Below are 21,738 nucleotides of genomic sequence, written 5' to 3'. Positions count from 1 at the left end.
AACACAGTGAAAAAAAAAATCACGCTTCAAGAGGGGATGTAAAAATAAAAACTTAAAACCTGTTACTGTACAAAATACAACTTTTTCCACAGGGACGCATGCTGGGGCTCACTTGTCCCGGGAGTTAAAGGGTTAACGCATGCGCGTTCTGTGATTGGTCAGAAGTCTCAGCGCGCACACGCTCGACGGGCTTGCGCACGGCACGAGTCACTTGATGGTCAGAGGCGGAGAGGTAGGAAAGAGGCACCCTGGGCTCTTTTTACATATTAACATACGGTGCCGTTTTTTGGGGGGCGGTGGTATTTGGCGAGACTTGCTCGTCGTTCTGTGTTTTGCTAAGTTGTTTGAATGTCATCGACAATCCATAGTGGTTACGTTTGTTTGAAAGAAGTAAAAGAAGTGGCACTTTTGATTCATGGACTCAACGCGGACTAAAAGTGTCAAGAGGCTGGTACGGGCTTGACTTCATTCAGTCAACATCAAGGTTTGTCATCAGCATTTTTATAACGACCTATTTTTCGTCTATATGTATCATTTTGATGAAGTTAACTCTGGGGTAATGTTTGTCTTCTTACTGAAATCGAGACTCTTAGTGAAAACCTCACAGGACTTTTTGTGAAGATGTAACTGTATCATCACTGGAAACAAATTGTGGAAAATATTTCCCCACTTAAATCTCGTTAATACGGAACATGAACTGATTCCTGCACTCTAGTTCAACTTTAAGGAAAAACAGTCTGAAAAAGATGATCAATTTATTGAGAGCAGTTGTCACTTGTGACCATTTTCATCAGTAGAAAAATGATCAATTTTGCCTAAATATGCATCACAGTAAAGCAGTTTCGCAACCATTAATGAGCCGAGGCACATATTTTACGGCACCTCATAAAACTGCCCCCCACCCCCAAAAAGTAACAAAAAAGAATGGACAGGTAAATGATTGACCTTTGTTTTCCCTGTCACTTCATGTCGCTGGCATAGATACATAAAGAACTAAACATTATTTGTAGCTAACAATAAGAAATCATTTGTAGTATTTTAATTAATAGCAGATAACTTCCCACGCCACACCTGGTTGATAATCACTAGTGGAGCATCATTTTGCACTCCAAGTAATATTTTCCATTTGGAATCTCACCTTGTGTTCATTTTGTTTCAGTTTGAGAGAGCATGAAGTTGTGTTTGGACGCTATGGCGATACTGAAGATTGTGCTGTTCTTCTTGGAGGCCATCTTACTGGTCCACTGTGGGCGAGGTGAGATGAATGTGAACTCTTTCATTTATTGTGAGACTGGCACGCTTGTGTGCATGGCTCATTATAACTCAAGCGTGGGGGGGGGGGGGGGGGGAGTCTCAGTTAATGTTTTCACACAGAGAAGTAAGAGACGGAAAAGTAAGGTAAAAAAAACTAAAAGGAGCCCAAAATCAACACTGGCTAGGGAATGAGAGAAGGGCAAACTTGCTTCGAATCAAATGTGTGCGTGTGTGCGCACATTCTCCAGAGCTAAACCAAACAAACATCATCCATCAGCTTCCCAGGGTGAAAGAACACAAGTCTGTGTAGAGAATCCAGCTCTCCCGCGGCTGGCTGGCCGAGATACTGACCACAATTCACAGTTTCCCGTGCCAGGCTCAGAACATAACTTTCTAAAGGGAACACGCAGCATGCTTGTCAACAGGTCCCCCAAGAACACGTGGATGCCATTTGTGTCATTTTACGCAGCATCGCCGGCCATCTCAAACATGTCCGATGCAGGAGTGTGATCTCAGCTCCATTTGAGGAGGATCTGTCACAAGCGATTCAAACTTCGAAGGGGTTTCTGATACCTGCATGCAGCAGAGATGCAGGAAAGAGGTAGCGTTGGTTTAGAAGGGTGGAGGAGTGGGTGTGCGTGGGGGGGATTAGGTCCGTCGGCGCTCAGACAATGCCTCATTCACAGCGTGGCGGCCATGCCTTTGCGACACGACTAAACCGAGAGTAAACAAGTCGTTGAAGGCTAAATACGATTAGAGGCCATTTTGTGTGTTTACGGACGAACAGATGGGCCCTCAAATCGAGCCTGTTCCTCATCATTTTTCTGTCAAAGCTCCTCAAGCAGATGTGCAGACTGATATGTAGTTGGCAAACACTCCTGGATGATCCTGAATGATCATGTGGAAGCAGAGTCAATACAAGTTCCTGCGGCTTGATACACTGAGCCGCGTTTTACAGTCCAACGACAACAGCTCCGCTCTGACGGCATGTGAAATACAGACCGCGGTTCCGACTCAAACCCGCTTTTCGCAGTCAGGCGAAGCCTAGAGAGGCTGTAAAACGACCCCTGTAAAACTTAACAATGCATGATGACATTTGTGACAAATGTAAATTCAATTATAAAGGGCCAGACCCCCTCCCCCCCGTTCACCTTCACCCACCTCCTCCTTTGAATTTCGCGTTGGAAACAGTAAAACGACGTCGGACGTGTCGCTTTCCTGCTGTTAGCGCAACAATGCAGCCAGGGAGGAGGCCGTAAGTTTGAGCGAAAGCATTTTAAGCCTGTCGCTGTCAGTCATCAGGTGACATCTGATCCCACACACCCCCTGTCCTTGTGGCACACAAACATATGGGCGCCCCCCGTGCCCCCCCCCCCCCCCCATCCCCTCTCTCTACATCGGAAAGGCTTTGCGCCTGGCCGAGCGAGAATTGGCCCCCCTTGCACTTCCTCCACCCTGGTGCCCCAACCACCCCCAGCAGCCGGTGGAGGTGCCCAGTGATGTGTCCCAGCACAATCTCTAATGCGGTGACAGGATCAGAGACCACTGAAACTTTTCAGTCCTCTGTTTTCCACTGCCTGCTTGCTTTAACGAACCTCTACTTGCCATTGACGCGTCTTTGTACTTTGGTATTGACGACCAATGTCACACGGGTGATGTCAACTCAAGATGGGCATTGCAATGAATTAGTAAATTGATTTATTGAGGCAAAATGGAGTCGACTGCTTGGCCACATTCCATCTCAATAAATTTGCCATTGGGGCAATCTTTCCCAATTGGCAAATTGTATATTAAAAACAGGTGAAATTTTAGGATGAACATAAAAGCGTAACAAATGAACTTCATTTGAACTTTTTTCAAACTTTTTGAAATGTAGCTTCCCCCTGACAAAATTGTATTTGAAAGATCGCAGTAGTGACTGATTGTTGTGGTTGACTGTTGAATTATTGTTAAGTGTGGTTTGGTCATATGTCAAAAATGTGAAGAAATATGAAGAGGACGGTTCAAATACAAACTGAAATTGAACCGGGAAATTATTATTGGATTGTGAAATATGTTTTCCAGCTCTTTGACGAAAGCAAGTTGTGCAAAAAGTGCTAAAACAACAACGGTGTCAACATGATTTAGTTGTCAGTACTGGCACGAAACCAAGAGTTCAGAACATTCAGAGTGATTTTTATCAAAGCCATTGCAAGCAATACTTCAATTGAAGCATTCATTTTTCATAAATTCCCCTCGAGGAAATTTTATTACATATCGTCAAATGCCAGTTTATACTCCAAAATCTAAACTTTGCTCCAGCAGTCCAATTTTCTCGTGTATTTTGAAAAAAAAAAAATAGCCCCGGTAGATAAACGTGTGTTCTGCACATATGTGAATGAAAAGAAAAACAGGTGTCTCCTCTGGCAAATACCACAACACATTATTTCCTTGCATTTCAATGATCAGCAAACAATTGCTGCATCATGTGTACACACACACGCACACACACACCTTTGTAGACATCTGGACAAGCTTAAGCGCACACTCTGCACCCCTGTCGGAAAATATACATTTTACAGCACCGTTACATCACGCTCCCATAACAAGGAGGTATTGTGATGCACGGTATGCCAGTGGCTGTTAAAATCACGAGGCCATTTGGCAACATCCGCAGAGTTTTCCATTTCCTTTCCGCATAATGAAGTGAAATTCAAAAGTAACTCAATGCCCCAAAGTCCTTGTCGTATTGGAATATCTCCTGACTAGCAAAGGGCCAAGGTAGATACTCTTTGGGGGGAAGGGGGGGCATAAAGAATAGCTTGCCTTGTGTATTACGTTTGAATATTCCATTTCAGGGTTCAGGAACGTCGCTCGTTTTCTGCTTGAGCTCCATCTGTAGGACCGATACATCATCATCGCACAAGGCAGAGTCAGTCTCGCCAGCGAGTCATTGCATTTCCTCTACTTTATTACCGCTGTAAAGCTGGAGGAAGTAGGTGAACTTAATGTGCTGTTGTTAAAACAAGGCACGGACTGACCTTTCCTCACCCCCCCCACCCTTCAATCTTTCTCGGCTCATTTTAGCTACCGTTTACCGAGCGGTGGTCCATTTGCGACGAACAATGGGTGGATTATGATGTGGCCGTCCCACAGGTTGGACGGGGGCAGATTAATTTGAAACACTCTTAGCAGACCGGGTGCTCAGTATTGCTGAGGCGCTGCGGTTTCGGTATGCGTGAGAACTAGCAATATTGACCGTACGGGGTTTTTATATCTGATTGTGCAGCATGCAAATTACCCTTGGAAACGTCTTGATAATGAGGCAATTTTTAATGCCCCGCTCTACGTCTCCCAGAGGTGAGAACAATACGCTTGTTTTGGATCCGTGTCCATCAGCGCACGCCGCTGACCCCGGCAGTTGGCAGGCCGAGGAATGTGTCAGACTTCACCCCTCGCAGGGGAAAGAAAAGAAAGGGCTGTGATAAGTAGTCATAATGGAGGTCACTCGGTGTTTACTTAAGAGGGGTCATATAATCCCTTTTAGCAACACTCCTTCATTGACTGACTTAAATGGCCACTCCAATTAGCATTCATGTGGAGTTTTAACAAGGCATTGTCCACTTCCTATGTTTATCTCTGTCAGCTGTATGCTAATGCTTACTTGTTTGTATTTGGAGGAGAGAAGAGGCTGCATCCAGAGGTCATTAGTTTGGGCTGGGGATGCTTTCAGACCACACATGCTCTTGGCTGAAATGCACCAGTTAACCCCACGTGTTCATCAACGTGTCGAACAATCAACGTTCAGATGCTAACCACGCTTTTTGCCGCTTTGACTTCGGTGATCGATCAGATTTACTGGATGGACAATACGAGGCGGCCATTTGTGTACTTGACACCTGCTTGGTTTAGACTAGTCAGTGGCGAACGTGAGAACAGTTTGAATGGCTGGAGGCGAGCCTGGATGAGGGTGGATGAGTGGAAATATTTTTAAAATGAATTGGCCCGTCGGTTATTGGATTTCCTTTCTGTGAAATATCAAAATCGACATCGGTCTCAAAAACTCCAAAGTGATCCGTTCCTACTAAAAACATTCAACTGGAACGGATTAATGGAATTTCAATTAATTTCAGTGCAGAGAATCGATTTGATATGTGAGTAAATTGAAATAAGAGCTTGGTCACCGGACAAATTGAACTCCTAAGGGATTGAAATGTAAATGGCAAAACCCCCCTTTTTTTTTTTTTAAAGTATTATTCAACAGAACTCTTAGTCCCTCCCCAAAATGATGTCTCACCCATCAAACAAAAAGAGCTGCCATCGTATTCTTAAAGAGAAATAATAAAAACACCACTGTGTTTGACTTGGCTTCACAAAATATAGCTGGCATGCAAAGAAACTACACCGTTGTCTGTAAAAAACCATGACGACCTTTTGTTATCTTAAGAAAAGATGCCCGATTTGAATGATGGCAGCCTTCGGGACGTCGTCTCGGCCCAGCAGGTTCGGTGCTACCGTCATTGTGATGCTATCCAGTGCGCTTGATTTGAACTGCAGAAGCATTTCTTGCCAATTTCTGTAATTGTTTGTTTGCTGGACGTGTCATCGCCCGCCGTGACGCTTTATAGTCTCATTATCACGACGCCAAAACAAGTCAAGGAACACTGATGTACGTCATGATTCGAAAAGAATCCAAATGTTTGCCTCCTCACTTTGAGGCTTTTATCACTTGTTGCCTTAGCAACTAGCACACATTTATCCTCTCCGTCTTTCACATAAACACACACGCTGACCCCCCCCCCTGTTGTGCATTTAATGGTTGATTGAAAGTTATGGCCGTGGAAACAGCGACGGCTTGGCTTGGCCCGAAGAATGCCGAGCCAGGGAACGTTCGGGATAAGAAAATTTGAATGAGGCCTCTGCTGACTTCCAGGCACCCGCCTCCCAGTTTCCTTCTTCCTCCGCAAACCCCTTTTCAGTTCACCTCTGATGGGCTTCAGTGAGACCCCACATAGCTTTTTGGCTTTTTCAATCCCATTTTCTTCTTCATTAGCGATTCGTTTGAGTGACCTCGGAAATTCTTTACCACATTGTCCCCTTTCATTGAGTTTCAATACCGTTCGGGCCAAGGCTTGTCACACTTCATCAAAACAGAAGTTTTCACTGCTCAAGCGTACGCTGTCACGCTGCTCCCCGTTTCCTTCCCTAAGTGCTGCGGCAGAGGCGAAGACGGGACCCGATTCATCTGTGATGAATGGAAAATATGTCCCTCGCTCAAAGTTGGAACAGCACGGAATGGGACGACAAGGAATAATCATTTCGGGAGCAAGGAGCAGAATCTTTCATTCTTTACAGTGAGGCTACGCATGATCCCAGACTGCACCATGCAGGGAAATAGATTGCATTTCCTCATGCGTACGGATATGTACTACTTGGGTCAGTTTAGATGGACTTGGCACATGTGGCCTCCATTCATACTCTATCCATTTATTGACATGATTCATGTATCTGCTTAAAGGCATTTAAGCATGGATGATTAATAGAAGAGATGATCTTAACTATGTTTACAGTGGCGTCTCTGTTATGATCATCATCTGCAGCCCAAAGGACTTAAAAAAACTAGAGGAAGTCATTTTTTTTAAGGCACACCCTGCCTACTAGACCCATGAATCTTAATTCTTCATCTGACCAAGCCATCAGACAACTTTGAGAGGAAATAAATCGTCATATGTGGGTGCTTCACCATAGAGTTGAAGCTCTGTCAATTGCAAAAGAAGTGACAATGGTTTCCATAACTTTATAGTCCAACACTGAGTTGATAAATGTGGTAAAAATGCCGAGCATATGTTTTCTGAGCTTCTGTGTGCAGAAAGTCAACTTGGCCCGTACCTCACTGACGTTGTTTAGATACACTTTAGTGGTCTCCAGTACCTCACAACGTTCCACTGGCTCAGTTAAAGTGTGCAGATGTGACTTCTAACCTCAAAATTCAATTCCATTGTTTTTATTCTCAGTTTCTTCCCCATCTAGCGTTTTCCATATTGTGTATAATATCACAACAGAACTGATGTACCAACTCTCGAATGAATCTAAAATGTCAATCAGTGGTAAAGCAAACTGGGAATCGTCACAGTGAAAAAATGAGCAGCACATGTTAACGACAGGCTCAACAGCTCCCACGATGACGGATTGATTCTACACGATGTTCCTGGATTGTGAAAAGGCCCCATCGCTGTCAGCGGGAGCTTTGCTGGTCCACCAGCAATTTGCCTCCAGTTTGAATCTCACAATACTACCTGGAAAGTTCTGCCGCTTGCCAGTATTCCCGGAATACGGCTGTTCCTCACTTTCTAAACTCGGAGACGAGCTGATGGAGATCTCAAGAGCCTCCCGTTCCATTATCGCACCAAGAGTATGTCTGGCCACTGTCCGGCATCACTTCGAACCAGCGTGACAGTGACTAAACTTTGTGGAACATCTGCAGCTCGTTGCGTGTCTCCATACTGTACCCCCGACTGTGACAAGAGTGCTGATGAAAAGTCTGCTTTGCCTGCGGAATGCAGCAGAAGATGTGAGAAGAAGGGAGTGGCAGGATGCACCTCACTGTTGATGGGCCTCTTAAAACCAGCCGCAAACTGAACAGAATGCGGCTCGCAAGGAAGGGAAAGTTCCAGATGTATGTGACATGATTTTGCAAAAAAAGGTTCTTATTCTTTCATTTAGTTGGAAGTCTGGGGAAAAAAAACATGATTGGAAAACATGTTTGATGGCCCATCCATCACCAAACAGACAGACAGCAATAAACAGGTGCTTGTCTTGTACCCTGCTTTGGGCTACAGAGAGAAAGAGGGTCATGTGGCCGAGTCCAGGCCCAGGATCTGGGTGTGAGATTGTTGAGATTCCTGCTTACCGCCGCCTCGGCCCGCCTAATCCTCTTGCACTCCCCCGTGCGGCCCTCCTCTCGCTATGAGCGATGTTAAAGGAGACCTCTCTGCCATCTTAGCTCCCGTGCTTCTCTACAACAACCCCTCTTTGGCTTCAAGTTCATTCAGCCGCCCCCGACCCCCCAGCCAGGCTGACCGCCGGGGCCACTCGTCCTGTCCTTCAGTCTGGTTGTCACTCTATCTGGCCTTTCTCTCCATTCCCAGACTTCCCCCCCCTCCGGTGCCTCTTCCCAGATAAGTGGCCCAAAGAACACACTCAGTCCCGGTGTGCACGCCAGTCTTGCGCCTAATGGAGTGAGATAAAGCTGGCAGAGTGCTACTCACTGTGGCCCCTTTGTGACAGCGCACGTCTGGCCAAAGGCAGGCCTACGTTTCAAAGTTATGCCACTGGATTACTGCGGTTTCACGTTTGCCACCAATACTGAGGAACAACACTGTTTTATTAGAAATAGTACTTCCCCTCTGCAAAATATTTTCTGAAGAATGCTGATAATGAGCATTATTATAGCAAATCATTTGGCGGTTTGCTGTTATTTCTATTTTTTTGTTGTTACATTACAGTATATATACACATATAGGAAAAATACAGCTCACATTTTCATGTAAAACATAAAATATGTGGAAGCTACATTGAGTTTTTTAGTTTCTTTAATATGGAACTGGCTCTTTTCTAAAGTACTTTAGCAATTTAGGCCATTACAAAAGTTGAAGTATGAACTAATCCATTTCCACATTAACATCTAATAAAGAAAAAGGCCGCTGCAAACCTCCCATGAAAGACCTCCTTTAATTCAGGTTGAGGAATTTCCGAAAAAGTCTCTATACTTCCCAGACAGCAAAATACCTTATGGAACCTTTAACCTGTATTAAAAGAGTCCTTTCATATCATCAAAGTACTCCTCTGAGGATTCAGCACCGCCTCGACTTGTGATCATTTTCAATTGGTAGACGATGTTTTCAGGAGGCTCCCGTTCCCGAAGAATACTTTATATGGTGTTTGGAGTAGCACCTCTGCTTGTTTCCACAGACAAAACCGTTTAAACGTGTCATCGTGATGTAAACAGAGGTGGTCTTTGTTGAAACACTGCAGGGACCCTAACACGATAAAACCGTTTATGTCTCGTTGATTTATTGTGGGCGGAGCGTGGATTTGTGCCGCGCCGTAACTTCAGACGACAGCGGTACGAGCTAGCAAAAACACACACATGCCGCCGAGTGAGGCAACCCGGGCCGGCGGACGGCCGTCAAGTTGAATGAAATATAGCAGCTTAGAGTTCAAAGGCGCCACAGTAGGCCCCGTTATGGGCAGGCCTCGTGATGGAGATGTTTCTAGAAGCTTTATGACGCCAGAGTCATTTCTTCTCTTTTTTTTTTGTTCTTTTCATGGAGTCGGCAGGGGCTGCCCTGTTGTTTTGGAGAAAGGTTGAGTGAGAACAAGAGGGCCATGTTATTCCAGTGGTTCTGCTTTAATCAGGGAGCGTCTCCTTACCGCTTTCTCTGTGTCGCTCCTTCTCCTGCTGTTCCTAAAGTCACCCAATCGCTTCGTCGCTAGCATTCCCACCACGGATGCTGTTGCTATTCAAGCCTCCATCAAGATGGTGCTGAAGAAAGAGCCATTGTCCCCGACCGGTCTTACCCTGCTCTTAACTATTGATTGGAAAGAATCGCGAAGGGGAATAACGGGGATTGATTTTCTCGCCGGGATGCTGAAAAGACCGCTATCTTCCTCCCGCTGACTTTTCTTTTTTTTTTTTTTTTTTTTTTTTTGTAATGCTGATTTGTATCCGTGCTTGTGAAATGTATAGCCAGCTCCTGACAAAAACTCGCGGCCTTTCACACACTCCCTCGGCTGCAACCTTCTCCTCACCTTTTTCGCCTTCTCTCCAGTCTCATGTGAAGTCACCGAGCGTGGATTTGGTTTCTAGCTCGTGTTGCTCACCCTGAACTTTGTGTTGCCCCGTTTGTTGATGTGCGTTACACAATTGGGCCTGAGGTTCTGAGAGGCGCAAAATGCAATGGAGCCCTGCTAGCGCAGACTCCATTAGAGTGCGCTCTTCTGTGATGTCTGTTTGCATTTGTACGGTCTGTTGGCCTGACACAGTGCCACTGAGGAAGGAGGGGAAAGAGGAGGAAGCATTCTCTTGTTTATCTGTCTCTGCTATTTATCCTTAAAGTAACTACAGTGGCATTTTGCCTTGAGCTTTACATGTTGCAAACTGTTGCTGTTTTTTTTTTTTTTCTTCTTCCTGTGTTGCGAGCTAAAATCGGACATACTAGTGAAGTTCAGTTACGCCACTGCTCCAGTAAAGCTTGTGTGTGGGGGGGCACTTCAGCCATTTATTGAATAGACAAACTCAACTCATTTGGCGTTACCCTTTATAAATATTTATATTATCTTTATTTTTTTTTTTTTTTAGCAAAATACTATGTCATTTCATTACAAGTGTTGATTTGTATGCAAGGAAACTGAGTTAAGAGCTTGGTCACAAAACAAATTAAATTTGTGGGTCAAGGTTCAACTGTACAGTTTAACATCCAAAGTTGAACTGTGAGGCATTTATTTATTTATTTATTTATTTATTTATTTATTCATTTATTCATTTATTCATTTATTCATTTATTCATTTATTCATTTATTCATTTATTCATTTATTCATTTATTCATTTATTCATTTATTCATCATTTATTTATTTATTCAGTCCATTTATTGATTTTTTTTAAATTTATTTTGGTTATTACTGAGTAGATAGTACAGAGATACGTGAACCATTTTCCTAACTTTTATTTTATTTTCAGTTCTAGTGTGTCACCGCTGTTACCCTTCTGCAGCGGTAAGAAGAATTGTGCATCATATTAATAAGGATTACGATCACACATAACGTAGCAGCATCTCTCGCCGTAATGAATCACGGCGGCTTGGCTGTGTACAAAAGGAGTTTGAACGCACAACAAATTCTTGCACTTGGCTGCAGATTAAGGAGCAACTCCTTTTTTTACGAGATGATGTTTACAGATGTTTGAGTAACCACGTCCTGGATGGGGCAAGCGGTGTTGCAAGTATGATCGAGTCATTGAAGTTCCAGGTGTTGGTTATTAAAATGGTTGTCAGCGGCCAAGCTCACCCCTTATTGACTTGTTTGTAGTGATTGGAATAACAATTTGTGTGTGAGTATTGGGGGGCGGCATCTGCACGCCATTATAAATCCACAGGTGTTCATAAACAAGAACGTTACTCAATCCACCATAATGGTGATTTATTTTTTTGTTTTCCTCCTTTATTGGCAGCATCTTTCCCATGACATGACTTCAATCCCTGCACATCATGAGCTTTCTATAGCTCTATATTTAGTATATACAAGAATGCAACTTATTGAATGTGGCCTTCTCTCTTAAAATAATCCGTCCCCAAACTGAGCAAAGACAAACAGAGCTAATTCTGTAAGTCGCCAGGCCTTCTCCTCCTCCTCCTCCTCCTTCTCCTCCTCTTCCTGCACTATGAAAGATTCCATTCACACATGGAGCCCGGCTATAATAAGGCGCTCCATACCAGCGCCGCAAGACGGGGAAGCCCATATGGTCGCGTGTATCGTTTTCCGTACAGAGTGGCGAGTAATTCTAACAATTTGAGTACGCAGCCAGTTTGACGTGAAGCTGGCACGTTATCATTCATCACAACCTCAGCCTGCCGTAGTAGGCCCGGGAAACAGCGTGGTGACCCAGAGTGCAGCTCTGGTTCATTTTTTTCATCAGAATGCCGCGATTAAATTTTGCCTTTTCAATCATGCAGATAAAGACGTTATTCCGTTCCGCACAGAGAGCCTCTGTGGTTTCGGCGCTTTCAACTTCAAGGTTAAAGAGAACCTGTCCTTGAGAGGGAGGGGGAGGAGGAGAGCCCCTTACTGAAGAAAGCATAGCGGTCATGCACACTAGCGCAAATACTTATTACGTGATGCAGACCACGTCCTTGATTTCGGCACTTCTCTTTGCCTTGTTTGTCAGAAGGGAGTTCAAAAGATTTTTTTTTTTTTTTTTTTTTAAGAGCGGAGATTGAGGGAGGAAATAATTTGTTGCACATTCCAAACGCTTGGAGCACTAGCCAAAAGCGTCTCGTGCATTAGGCTCATTTGTAAACGTCTGGAGCCGAAGAGGTCCCACATAACATTCCATATAATTTACTATATCTTCGCCACAGCAAGGATGACAGTGATGAAAGACAGTAAATGAAAGTGGAAACACATGTTGAAGGAATATTACAGTGTGCTACAGTAGTCACAATGTATCATTGAGGATTCAATGCCAGATTTGTGTTGGGTGCTGGCTGTTAAGCATTTGTTAGACTCACTGATCTGAGTTTACAGTTGAAGGAAACCCCCAAAGTCGTACGCAGTCCACGCTTGGAAGCTGAATGTGAACTCTTCCTGTGCGTTGGAAAGAAATGAAAGTCAATTAATCGATCAATGTTTACGTCTTATTTTCATTTCACGTACAGTATATTTTTTCTCCTGACTCACTTGGTTGACTTTTAAGTTCTCTTACTTTTTGGAAAGGAAAGTGCTTTGATTAGACTTGATGATTTTTTCTTCCTTAGATTTTTTGGACACACAATCTCGTGGAGTGCTAGATTAAGAACACTGAGGCCTATTTGCTGAGATTTGCAAAGAATTGCACTTTATGTAATTTTCATATAAACATCTGACTGATTCCTTGTGAATCAATCAAGTCATGAACTGAGAAAAATCAGCTCCGTGACCCAATTGTGAAGACACAGCAGCGCATGTGTTCTGCTGCGGTAGAAGCGGGGTGAGATATGCGCCAGTTGACAACAGCCAAAAAGACTGCGGTTGCGTTCTCGTCACAGATGTAAACAATGACACTTTCGATTTCCCATGATAGAATACATGGCTGCAAATGAACATGCTTTTCAACTTAGAATCTATACAGTATGTGAGTCGGCCCCAAAAAAAAAAAAAAAAATCCCACCTTTTCGCTTGACCCAGCCGCCCAGATGTTCTACACGCAGCTCTTATCCATCTGTCGGCAATGTGACGGATGAAACGACCAGATGGAATTACCTGGCCGCCCTCCCCCCCCCCTCTTTTTTTCTTTTGCAGCCCCATCAATAAAGTTCTTGTTTACCATTATGTGTGAAAAGCACCAGAGGAATGTGACTGTGTGTGTTTGTTTGAGCGTGTGTGTGTATGCATTGGGAGAAGCCATGTGTACTTACCCTCCTCATTGTTTTTACTGCAACCAGAGCAGGCCATTTGTTCAGAGGCCCAGACTAGCGATAGGGTTTGGTTGCATTTGATTGGCTGTCTGGTCCGCTCAGCGTTTCAGGGTTTTGTTTAGCTTTAAGGGGGCGGGGCTGAGGATCGGGGTTCGCTTGGTGCCCGGTGTTGTGCGAGCAGTGGTGCGGGCCTCCTAACACCATCACAGGGTGTTTCGGCCCGCTTCACTACACCGGATCTGAGGGAGCGGACCCTTGCCAATTAAGAGCCGCCGCTGTCCGTCGAAGTGCGACCCGCCCCGTGCACCCCACCGACAGCTTTGATCTCTTGCACGCTACACAAAAAGTCCAGCCAGAACACTTTGCCCTCTCTGTGCTGGCTGTGGACGACAGGCCCTGTCCAATTATTACAATCTAGTTTCAGCATTTCTGGGTAATCAGACAAGAAGATGACAAATTACCCCGGTCTCGTTCCATCTGCCTCTGACCAAGCTGCTTTTTTTTTTTTTTTCCCCCCCCATTTGCTTGACTTCAACAATGAACTCCTGTACTCAAGCCAATCTGTAAAAAGGAGAGTTTTTTCCCCTTAAAAACTATGCACTGTATGTATATATTAATTGGATGATTTTCCAAAATAAAAGCCTTAATTATCCTTACAAGTGTAATTATGAAATCTGTCTATGCTTGACGTATTGTCAGATTTCCATTTTATGACCTAGTCAAATACTAGATATATCTTTGTTACACTTGGTTGAATCTAGATTTGTTTTGTAGAGAGTTTGAGAGATATGCTTTGTATGCGTGTCCACCCTCAGGACCTCCACGTGTGTCTGAGAAGGTTGTTCACCGACAGACGGTTCGCCTCGGGAGCGCCATCAAGCTGCCTTGCCCGGTGGAAGGAGATCCTCCGCCACTCATCATGTGGACCAAAGATGGACGCAACATCCACAGCGGCTGGATCCGTTTCCGGATCCTCCGCGTGGGCCTGAAGATTAAGGAGGTGGAGGCGGACGACACGGGCACATACATCTGTAAAGCCACAAACGGCTTTGGTAGCGTCAACGTCAACTACACCCTCATTGTCATTGGTAAGTATAAAGTTATTATTATTATTTTTTTTAATTAAATCAACTCAAAAGTCTTCCTTACAATAAGGTCTCAGGTAACGACCAATCACGGCTCTACTATGGTCGCCTGACCATATGGTCGTTGTATGACATCATACAAAAAGTTTCATGTGACTTCACGGGCACGTTGGTTGAGAATTGTACAACCACACGTGTAAGTCGCTTAAGAAAGCACATGAAGTATTAATATAATGTGAACTAGTCACATTTTGAACATTATATCTTTTTATAAAAAAGTTCATTTTAACATGCTGTGGATCACTTGTTAAAGGAACCCCCCATGCCCGTCCCCCCACCCCCCCCCCCCCGAGGTGAAGGTCGAGAGCAAGTGGATTTCCAAAGATTTAGCGGTGAATCCTTTCCTAGTTGAGCGTGTTACAGCCGCTACCTCTCAGTGCCCAAAGTCAACAGCAGCACGGGATATTGTTTCATACTACTTCATCCTTGATGAATCAAATGGATCTGGAGCTCTTCCTCCGCCGTAGGCTACTTTCATCGTCGGCAGGAGGGCCACCGAAAGAAACTCAGTCAGCGTAAACGGGCCGCTAGGTTTTCAGACTGTCGCGCAGCTTCTGAATGTGGCCGCCAACAGCCTTTGTGTCCGTTTTGTGTGTGTGCAGCGAGTGTATTTCCTTTTGGGGCCGGAGCGGCCGCCGGCATGATGAATGAGCCGAGCTGAGCGTGAAGGCTGTGTTTAGTCTAATTACTCGAAGATGCCTAATTAGGGCCGGAGAATGTGCACTGTCGCTCTCCTTAGAAGAAGAACCGTAATCAGGCAGATGTGGAAGCACGGCAGAAAAAAGGTGCTTTGCTGCAATAAAGCAGGGCTTGTGTGTTGGGAATAGTGTGGACGCATGTTTATTTCCAGGAGTTCAAAGGGGGAGTCTGCTGAATGTGCTGAAATGAAAGGTTGCAGTGGAGGCATACAGCCAACTTTAATGTCAAGGTTCCTCGCGCTACGCCGCGTATCATCAAAGTCAGACGTCATCACATAAAGGCCGTTGTGAGTTTTTACCATCACTTTTAATTGGAGCTCATTTTGAAATTATAATAGGACACCAGCAGCGTGTCATTTGAAGCCTTTTTGAAAGTCCCCATTGGTTGGCCTGCTACAATTTTTTTTTTTATGGCCACCTTTAGTGTGTAATTATAGATGCTTGAGTCTATCAGACATTTGTCATTTGCATAAAATGATTGCTTGGTATGACTATAAAATCTGCTGTAGATAAAATATGACGAAGCTACACTTTTATTATCCATCTTAATGTAGCGATCTCTCATTTGGGTCATGTTTTCCACATTCCTCCCTATGTATGTCATCATTTCTTAATTTAATCAAATTTAATGTGTCTGCACAAACAATCCAACTTACAAGCAGCCTCTCGGAACCCATTGCGTTTGTAAAATCAGGACTACCAGGATCATAGTGAAAAAAATTGAGACTTTATGAAATCATTTGTTTAAAAAAAAAAAATTAATGAGGTCAGAGCACATTCAGGCGATCCTGCAGCAAAACCATGCAAGAGTAGATAAAGATACATAGGACCATCAGTGAGCGGGGAGATGCAAGTGGCGGTGGTGGAAGGCGAGGAAGTGGGTCCTTTCCCCATCTGCCGCAGACAGCCTGTCCTCCCTAAAGCTATCTGAAGAATCTGGTCAGTCGGTGCAACATGGCGCCTCCTCAATCCCTCCAGCTGGCTGTTTAGGCCTGTTTAGGGTGGTCTCCTGACAACTGGCCCCATCACTTCCAGGCTCCCCCTCCAGGATGGAGCCATGCCTGCAGCAACCTCCGGGAAGTCACATAAACATTGGACCGTCATGTTTATGTGTGGATTTTACGAGCAATAAACGCCAGAATAATTCAGGGCTGATAGCGTTTGTATCTTCTGCTCCACTCTGGTGATGATTTCAGGCTAAACAGTGTGTCCTGTGTGTCCCTGATCACCTGTGGAAGTGGAGTGTGATGAACTTTCCCCTTGCATTACATTGTCGCCATCAACATCTGGAGCTCATTCTGGGCCCAAATCATCCGGGCTTTTTCCTGTGATTCAACTGGCACAGGAGGCCAGTGACCTGTTTCCTGTAACTGGATTTGTGAATGAAGTGGGAGCGGATGGCGTCAGACCCCCCCCCCCCCCCCCCCCAAACACTGTAACAAGAGTATGCAAGGATTCAGGGTGGATTGCATTTTAAGCTTTTTGTTTTCCTCTATGTGTAGCCTACTCATGTTCTTGATTCATGACTGCTGGAATTTCCACCCAGCACTTACAATATAAACATTTGGTGAGTAAATTGAAGTTGTATTCAAGGTATTGCTATTAATTGAGCGGCTTTGCTAAAATAGCAATGAATAGGCAGCAATGTCATGTTCAACCTGACCTCTGTCTACAGCCAGCATTGTGTAAAGACAATAATGGCAAGGTTAGCAATAAATCATGCATAAAGGGCGCCATTGTTTTCCCAAATTCACCAAAACGGTGAAAGGAAATTGAGTTTTGGGGGGGGGGGGGGAACGGTCCAAAGAAACTTCGGCAATGAGGGAACGTGTTCTGTTTGGATTGGGAGGTTCAGGACCCGGCAGGAATGTTGAGCGCCTAAGCGAGCAACACAGGGTGATTTCTTCCAGCGCAGAATGTTTTTTAAAGGAATGGGTTATTATAGTTGGCCAGTTGAGGGCCCTTCAAATAGCCGTGACATCATGGCTAGGCCTGGTGCTGCAGGGGACAAACAAAGGAGGGTTTGTACCTAGAACCCTCCGGAGCTTTCGGGGTTTCTGGGGGGGGGGTGGAGGGACGAGGCGGGTTAGAAGTCACATCTGCTCTCTTTACCCGGTACCGGAGCGTGCCAAACCGTAACTTGTGGTGAAGCAACGTCCGAAAAACGCGTGAAGCGCTGGCTGGCACACAAAATACGATTTTCTTACCAAATATCTACTTAGCATCGGTGTCAGACGGAGATTGTTGGCGACCCGCTCCTTTTAATTCTCACCCCTTAATTTAAAAGGTCGATACGCATTACAAACGCTCGATTGGGTTTCAGTCATTATACTTTCCGTAAGCCGCGTCTTAACTGCCCCGCATGATGTCAGATGCTGACATAAACGCCACAGCTGTCTCTCGTGGAATCGTGCTCGTGAAAAAGTCGCATCGTATTACTCCCCCCCAAATGCTACGCAGTCTGACCCAAGCATGCGACCCGCTATATGTACAAATGGTGAATTTACAGAGATGGCGCCAAGTGATGCTGTCGCAGCGTCGTTTTAATAGGAATTCCCGGCGCCTTCTTTATTTTCACACGACTCCACTTTCCAGTGTTGCCTCATTATCCGGCTGATTTCGGGGGCTGCCATGAGAGGTGCCAACGGGCTCCTTAAGGGCAACTTGAAGGTCTTGCTCAAGGTCGCTGAGGGCCTCTTTTTCCATAATACAAGATATTGTATGTCCTCGATGTTTCTTTAGACATATGCCGTTTTGTGACCAGGAAGTAGAAATTAGAAGAGTGGAAAAATTCCTGAAATTTTAAGAAAATTGCTATATTGGGATATCTTCTTGTTTCACCAGATGACTCAGGCTCTGATAGGACCAGACTTGCCGTGTTTGACGGCGCACATGGTTCTGACAGCTTGGCAGAAAAGCTTGGTAAGTCTTGCATCACGCATAGAATAAGTTATGATTGATTAATAATGATTAATTAGAGGATTTTTTTTGTGGTCAGTGCGCCCCCGCTTTACCCAGCCCGCTAAGATGAGGAAGAGGGTGATAGCCCGACCCGTGGGCAGCTCGGTTCGCCTCAAATGCACTGCCAGCGGGACGCCTCGGCCGGACATCGTATGGCTGAAGGACGACCGGCCGCTGACCGAGCAAGAGGTCGGCCAGGGCCGTCAGAACAAATGGACCCTGACCTTGAAGAACCTGATGCCAGAGCACAGCGGCAGATACACCTGCAGGGTGTCCAATCGGGCGGGAGAAATCAACGCTACGTATAAAGTGGAGGTTATACGTGAGTATCACAGGAAAGCTGATATTAGTGTAAAAGATGGAAGCAAGGATGGCAGTTGGTGGAACAACACAGAAAGTGCAAATATAGATGTGAAGTTTTACAGCATGCTCATAATTACTCTAATAGCGGGTGTGATTTTTTTTACAGCGGAAGTACTGTAACCTTTCAAACCATCTCTGATCTTCTGTACCTAGTCCTGACTTGCGATCACATCTTCACCACATTCTGGATGAATGTGTATTATCACGTCCATGAGAAGCACATTGCGGAAGCAGGCGAGCAAGGCCTTGTCCCGTGGCGCTTGCTCTGGGGAATTGGGGAGGGGGGCGGGCGCAAGAGACACTTTAACTCAAAGCCCCTCCACCCAATCTGGATCTGATTATAGGCCAGCTGCCTGCACTGTACAACCGGGAGCAGAGAATGAGAGGAAACTAATCACACATGCTTATGGTGTTCCACGTGCTTCTCTATCCTCTGTGTCTGTCTGTCTGTCAGAGTTGTACGCCCGAGGCCAAGCTCTGTACGGACATCCCCAGAAGAGCCGTCGCATAAAAAGCGCGTCTCTATTTGTGTCGTGTCTACAGAGAGGACCAACTCCAAACCTGTTCTGACGGGCACTCACCCCCTCAACACCACGGTGGACTACGGAGGCACCACGTCGTTCCAGTGCAAAGTGAGGAGCGACGTCAAGCCGGTTATCCAGTGGCTGAAGCGCGTGGAGACTAATGAGGAGAGCCGCTACAACTCCACCATTGAAGTGGGAGACCACCGCTTCGTGGTGCTGCCCACGGGGGAGGTGTGGTCACGACCCGACGGCTCCTACCTCAACAAGCTGCTCATTACCCGCGCCAAGGAGGAGGACGCTGGCATGTACATCTGCTTAGGTGCCAATACCATGGGGTACAGCTTCCGCAGCGCCTTCCTCACTGTATTGCCAGGTGAGGGCCCACAAACGGCGAAAAAGTATTTTCGTAGTATAAGTCGTATTTTCATCAATCAAATGTATCAGACAAAGATAACCCAATATTGAATCAATAAACACTTTTGGTGTGGTGGCCTTCTATTGCAGATGCCAAGCCCCCCATGATGCCCGTCTTTCCGGCGGCCTCCAGCTCTCTGCCCTGGCCGGTCATCATTGGCATCCCTGCCGGAATCGTCTTCATCTTCGGCACCGTGCTTCTCTGGTTCTGCCAGAGTAGAAAGCAGTGCCCCCCTCCCAGCAACACCGCCGCCGCCCCCCACCGGGTCCCTCCGTGTCGAGAGCGGGAGCGAAGCTGCGTCGCGCCATCGTCCGGCTCGTCCAGCCCGGATAAAGACTGCGGTAGCTCCCTGAATTACGAGGAGTACCTGGCGCAGCAGCAGCAGCTCCTCCTCAAACAGGGAAGCGCCGCCAAGATCTATCCCAAAATCTACACTGACATTCACACGCACACACACTCCCATGTGGACGGCAAAGTGCATCAGCATCAACACATTCATTTCCAGTGTTAGCAGATCAGAAAAGAAAAACTTCACGGCGGGACATTGTAAGGGGGGGTGGGGGGACCACCCCAAATTGGCCAGTCAAAAGACAACGTGACGACATCATCACATTTGGTGCTGTCGCTTTGATTTGATATTTTTTGTGTGTGTCCAAGTTGTCAGACTCTCACGCCACTAAAGATCCGCCAGTCCTTGCCTGCGCACTTAATTTAAAAAGGACGGGAAGTTGTGTTTGGTGTGAGTGTGAACGCAGCTGTTGCGACCTCATGAAAAAGGTCACGTTTGCAAGGAAGCGTCCGGAACTCGCTCTTCACCTTCGGTTTCATCAGCTGTTCAAAATGGTGGCGCACAAAAGGGGTTTGACACATCCTACTCAGGTTGTTCTCTCGTGAAAGACGCTTCATGTTTTACAATGAAGACCACTATCTTTTCTTTTCTTTTTTTTAATCACATGAAATGTCTGAACTCCCAATTCAAAATGTATGTCTTTGCAAGGATATTTATGCTCAGTTGATTGACACTATCAGAGAGGCATCCAGCTAACAGTTATTGTGAGTTTGATCTAGTTAAGTCTAATTTCATGTAACTAGTAAAAAAGAGTTTTAGGGTCATCGTTTCCACCGATAGTATCCACTCTGCTCGGCTCTACTCCCACTGCCACAATTCACGAGCCCCTCCCTACCTCGTTAGTGACGTCACGTTAGAGCGACTGTCACTCGCACTCTGCACGCACGGGCAAAAATTGTTGCAACTGATCTAAAGAAGGTCGTGCAAGCGAAAGCAGACATGCTTTTTTTGTTTGCATTGGAAATGCGAGACCAGGGATATTCGCCGCAAAATGGAAGTTTCCATCAACTATGCAAATTGCAACTCAAAAGCAGTCGTTTGTGTTTGCAAGCAAAATGCAGGTAAATCATAATAATATTGACGTCACGTTTTAGAACCGGGTTACTTTTTTTTTTTTTTCTGAACCACAGAGGAGGTACCAAAAAAAGCGAGTAGGGTAGAGTGAAGCCGGGTGGATTTGTCTGTGGAAACGAGGCTTATGTCATCATTTACATATAAGACCTTTTATTTGTGGAGTGTCTCAGTGTGGTTTGTAGCAAATCACTTTGTGACAGTGGCAATCAAAACAATAGTTCTTTTGCAATAATTTGTATGTCAATTAAATTGTGCCTAATGTGCACCCGATGAAGTGTCTGGCAAGTTTACCAACATAGTCCAAGACTGCAAGGGATGAGTGGAGTATGTTTCAGTGTTACCTGATTGTCTTTTTAATTAACTCGCCAAATTGCTACCGTTAGTTTAGAGTTCTCAACCAAATGAGTTTGTGAAGCTCCATGCATTTCTAATCAAATTGAGTCATGAATATTTAATTTATTTTGATTTTCTTTTTTAATGTATCAAAAGAAGTTTATTTTTCTGTGTAAGGCATTTTGCATTTCTATGTCATGTATATTATAAGTATACTTTGTGTCGTGTTTAGTATATTTGAAGTCCAGTTTATTCACATGTAGTTGATTTAGCTGTGTATGCAAATGGTTCTTTTTTTGACAATCCCAAATGTTCTCATATAAAATCATCTCATTTGGTGGGTTGATTAAATGAACAAAATGTGGTATTGTGTATTTTTTCTTTTCATAGGTGTGTTAAAGTAGTGTTGGGCAAATGACCTGAATGAAGTGAGCCCAGGGATAATGGACTTGACTTCTTGTATCATTCTTT

The 21,738-nt window shown here is 45.1% G+C and overlaps 1 protein-coding gene across 1 annotated transcript; it reads left to right on the top strand.

The window, feature by feature from the left end:
• The first annotated feature begins 191 nt into the window (after window positions 1-191).
• Window positions 192-21,631, top strand: LOC133169548 (fibroblast growth factor receptor-like 1). The gene is made up of 7 exons (XM_061301843.1): window positions 192-484; window positions 1,160-1,255; window positions 14,221-14,493; window positions 18,093-18,170; window positions 18,247-18,531; window positions 19,116-19,469; window positions 19,601-21,631. The coding sequence occupies exons 2-7, from the start codon at window positions 1,171-1,173 to the stop codon at window positions 20,020-20,022; spliced, it is 1,497 nt and encodes a 498-aa protein (XP_061157827.1). The 5' UTR covers window positions 192-484; window positions 1,160-1,170; the 3' UTR covers window positions 20,023-21,631.
• Window positions 21,632-21,738: the final 107 nt, after the last annotated feature.

Source organism: Syngnathus typhle, linkage group LG16, assembly GCF_033458585.1.
Source record: "Syngnathus typhle isolate RoL2023-S1 ecotype Sweden linkage group LG16, RoL_Styp_1.0, whole genome shotgun sequence".
Taxonomy (NCBI): domain Eukaryota; kingdom Metazoa; phylum Chordata; class Actinopteri; order Syngnathiformes; family Syngnathidae; genus Syngnathus; species Syngnathus typhle.
Note: the sequence above shows the minus strand (reverse complement) of the source record. Positions and strands in the feature narration are given on the sequence as shown.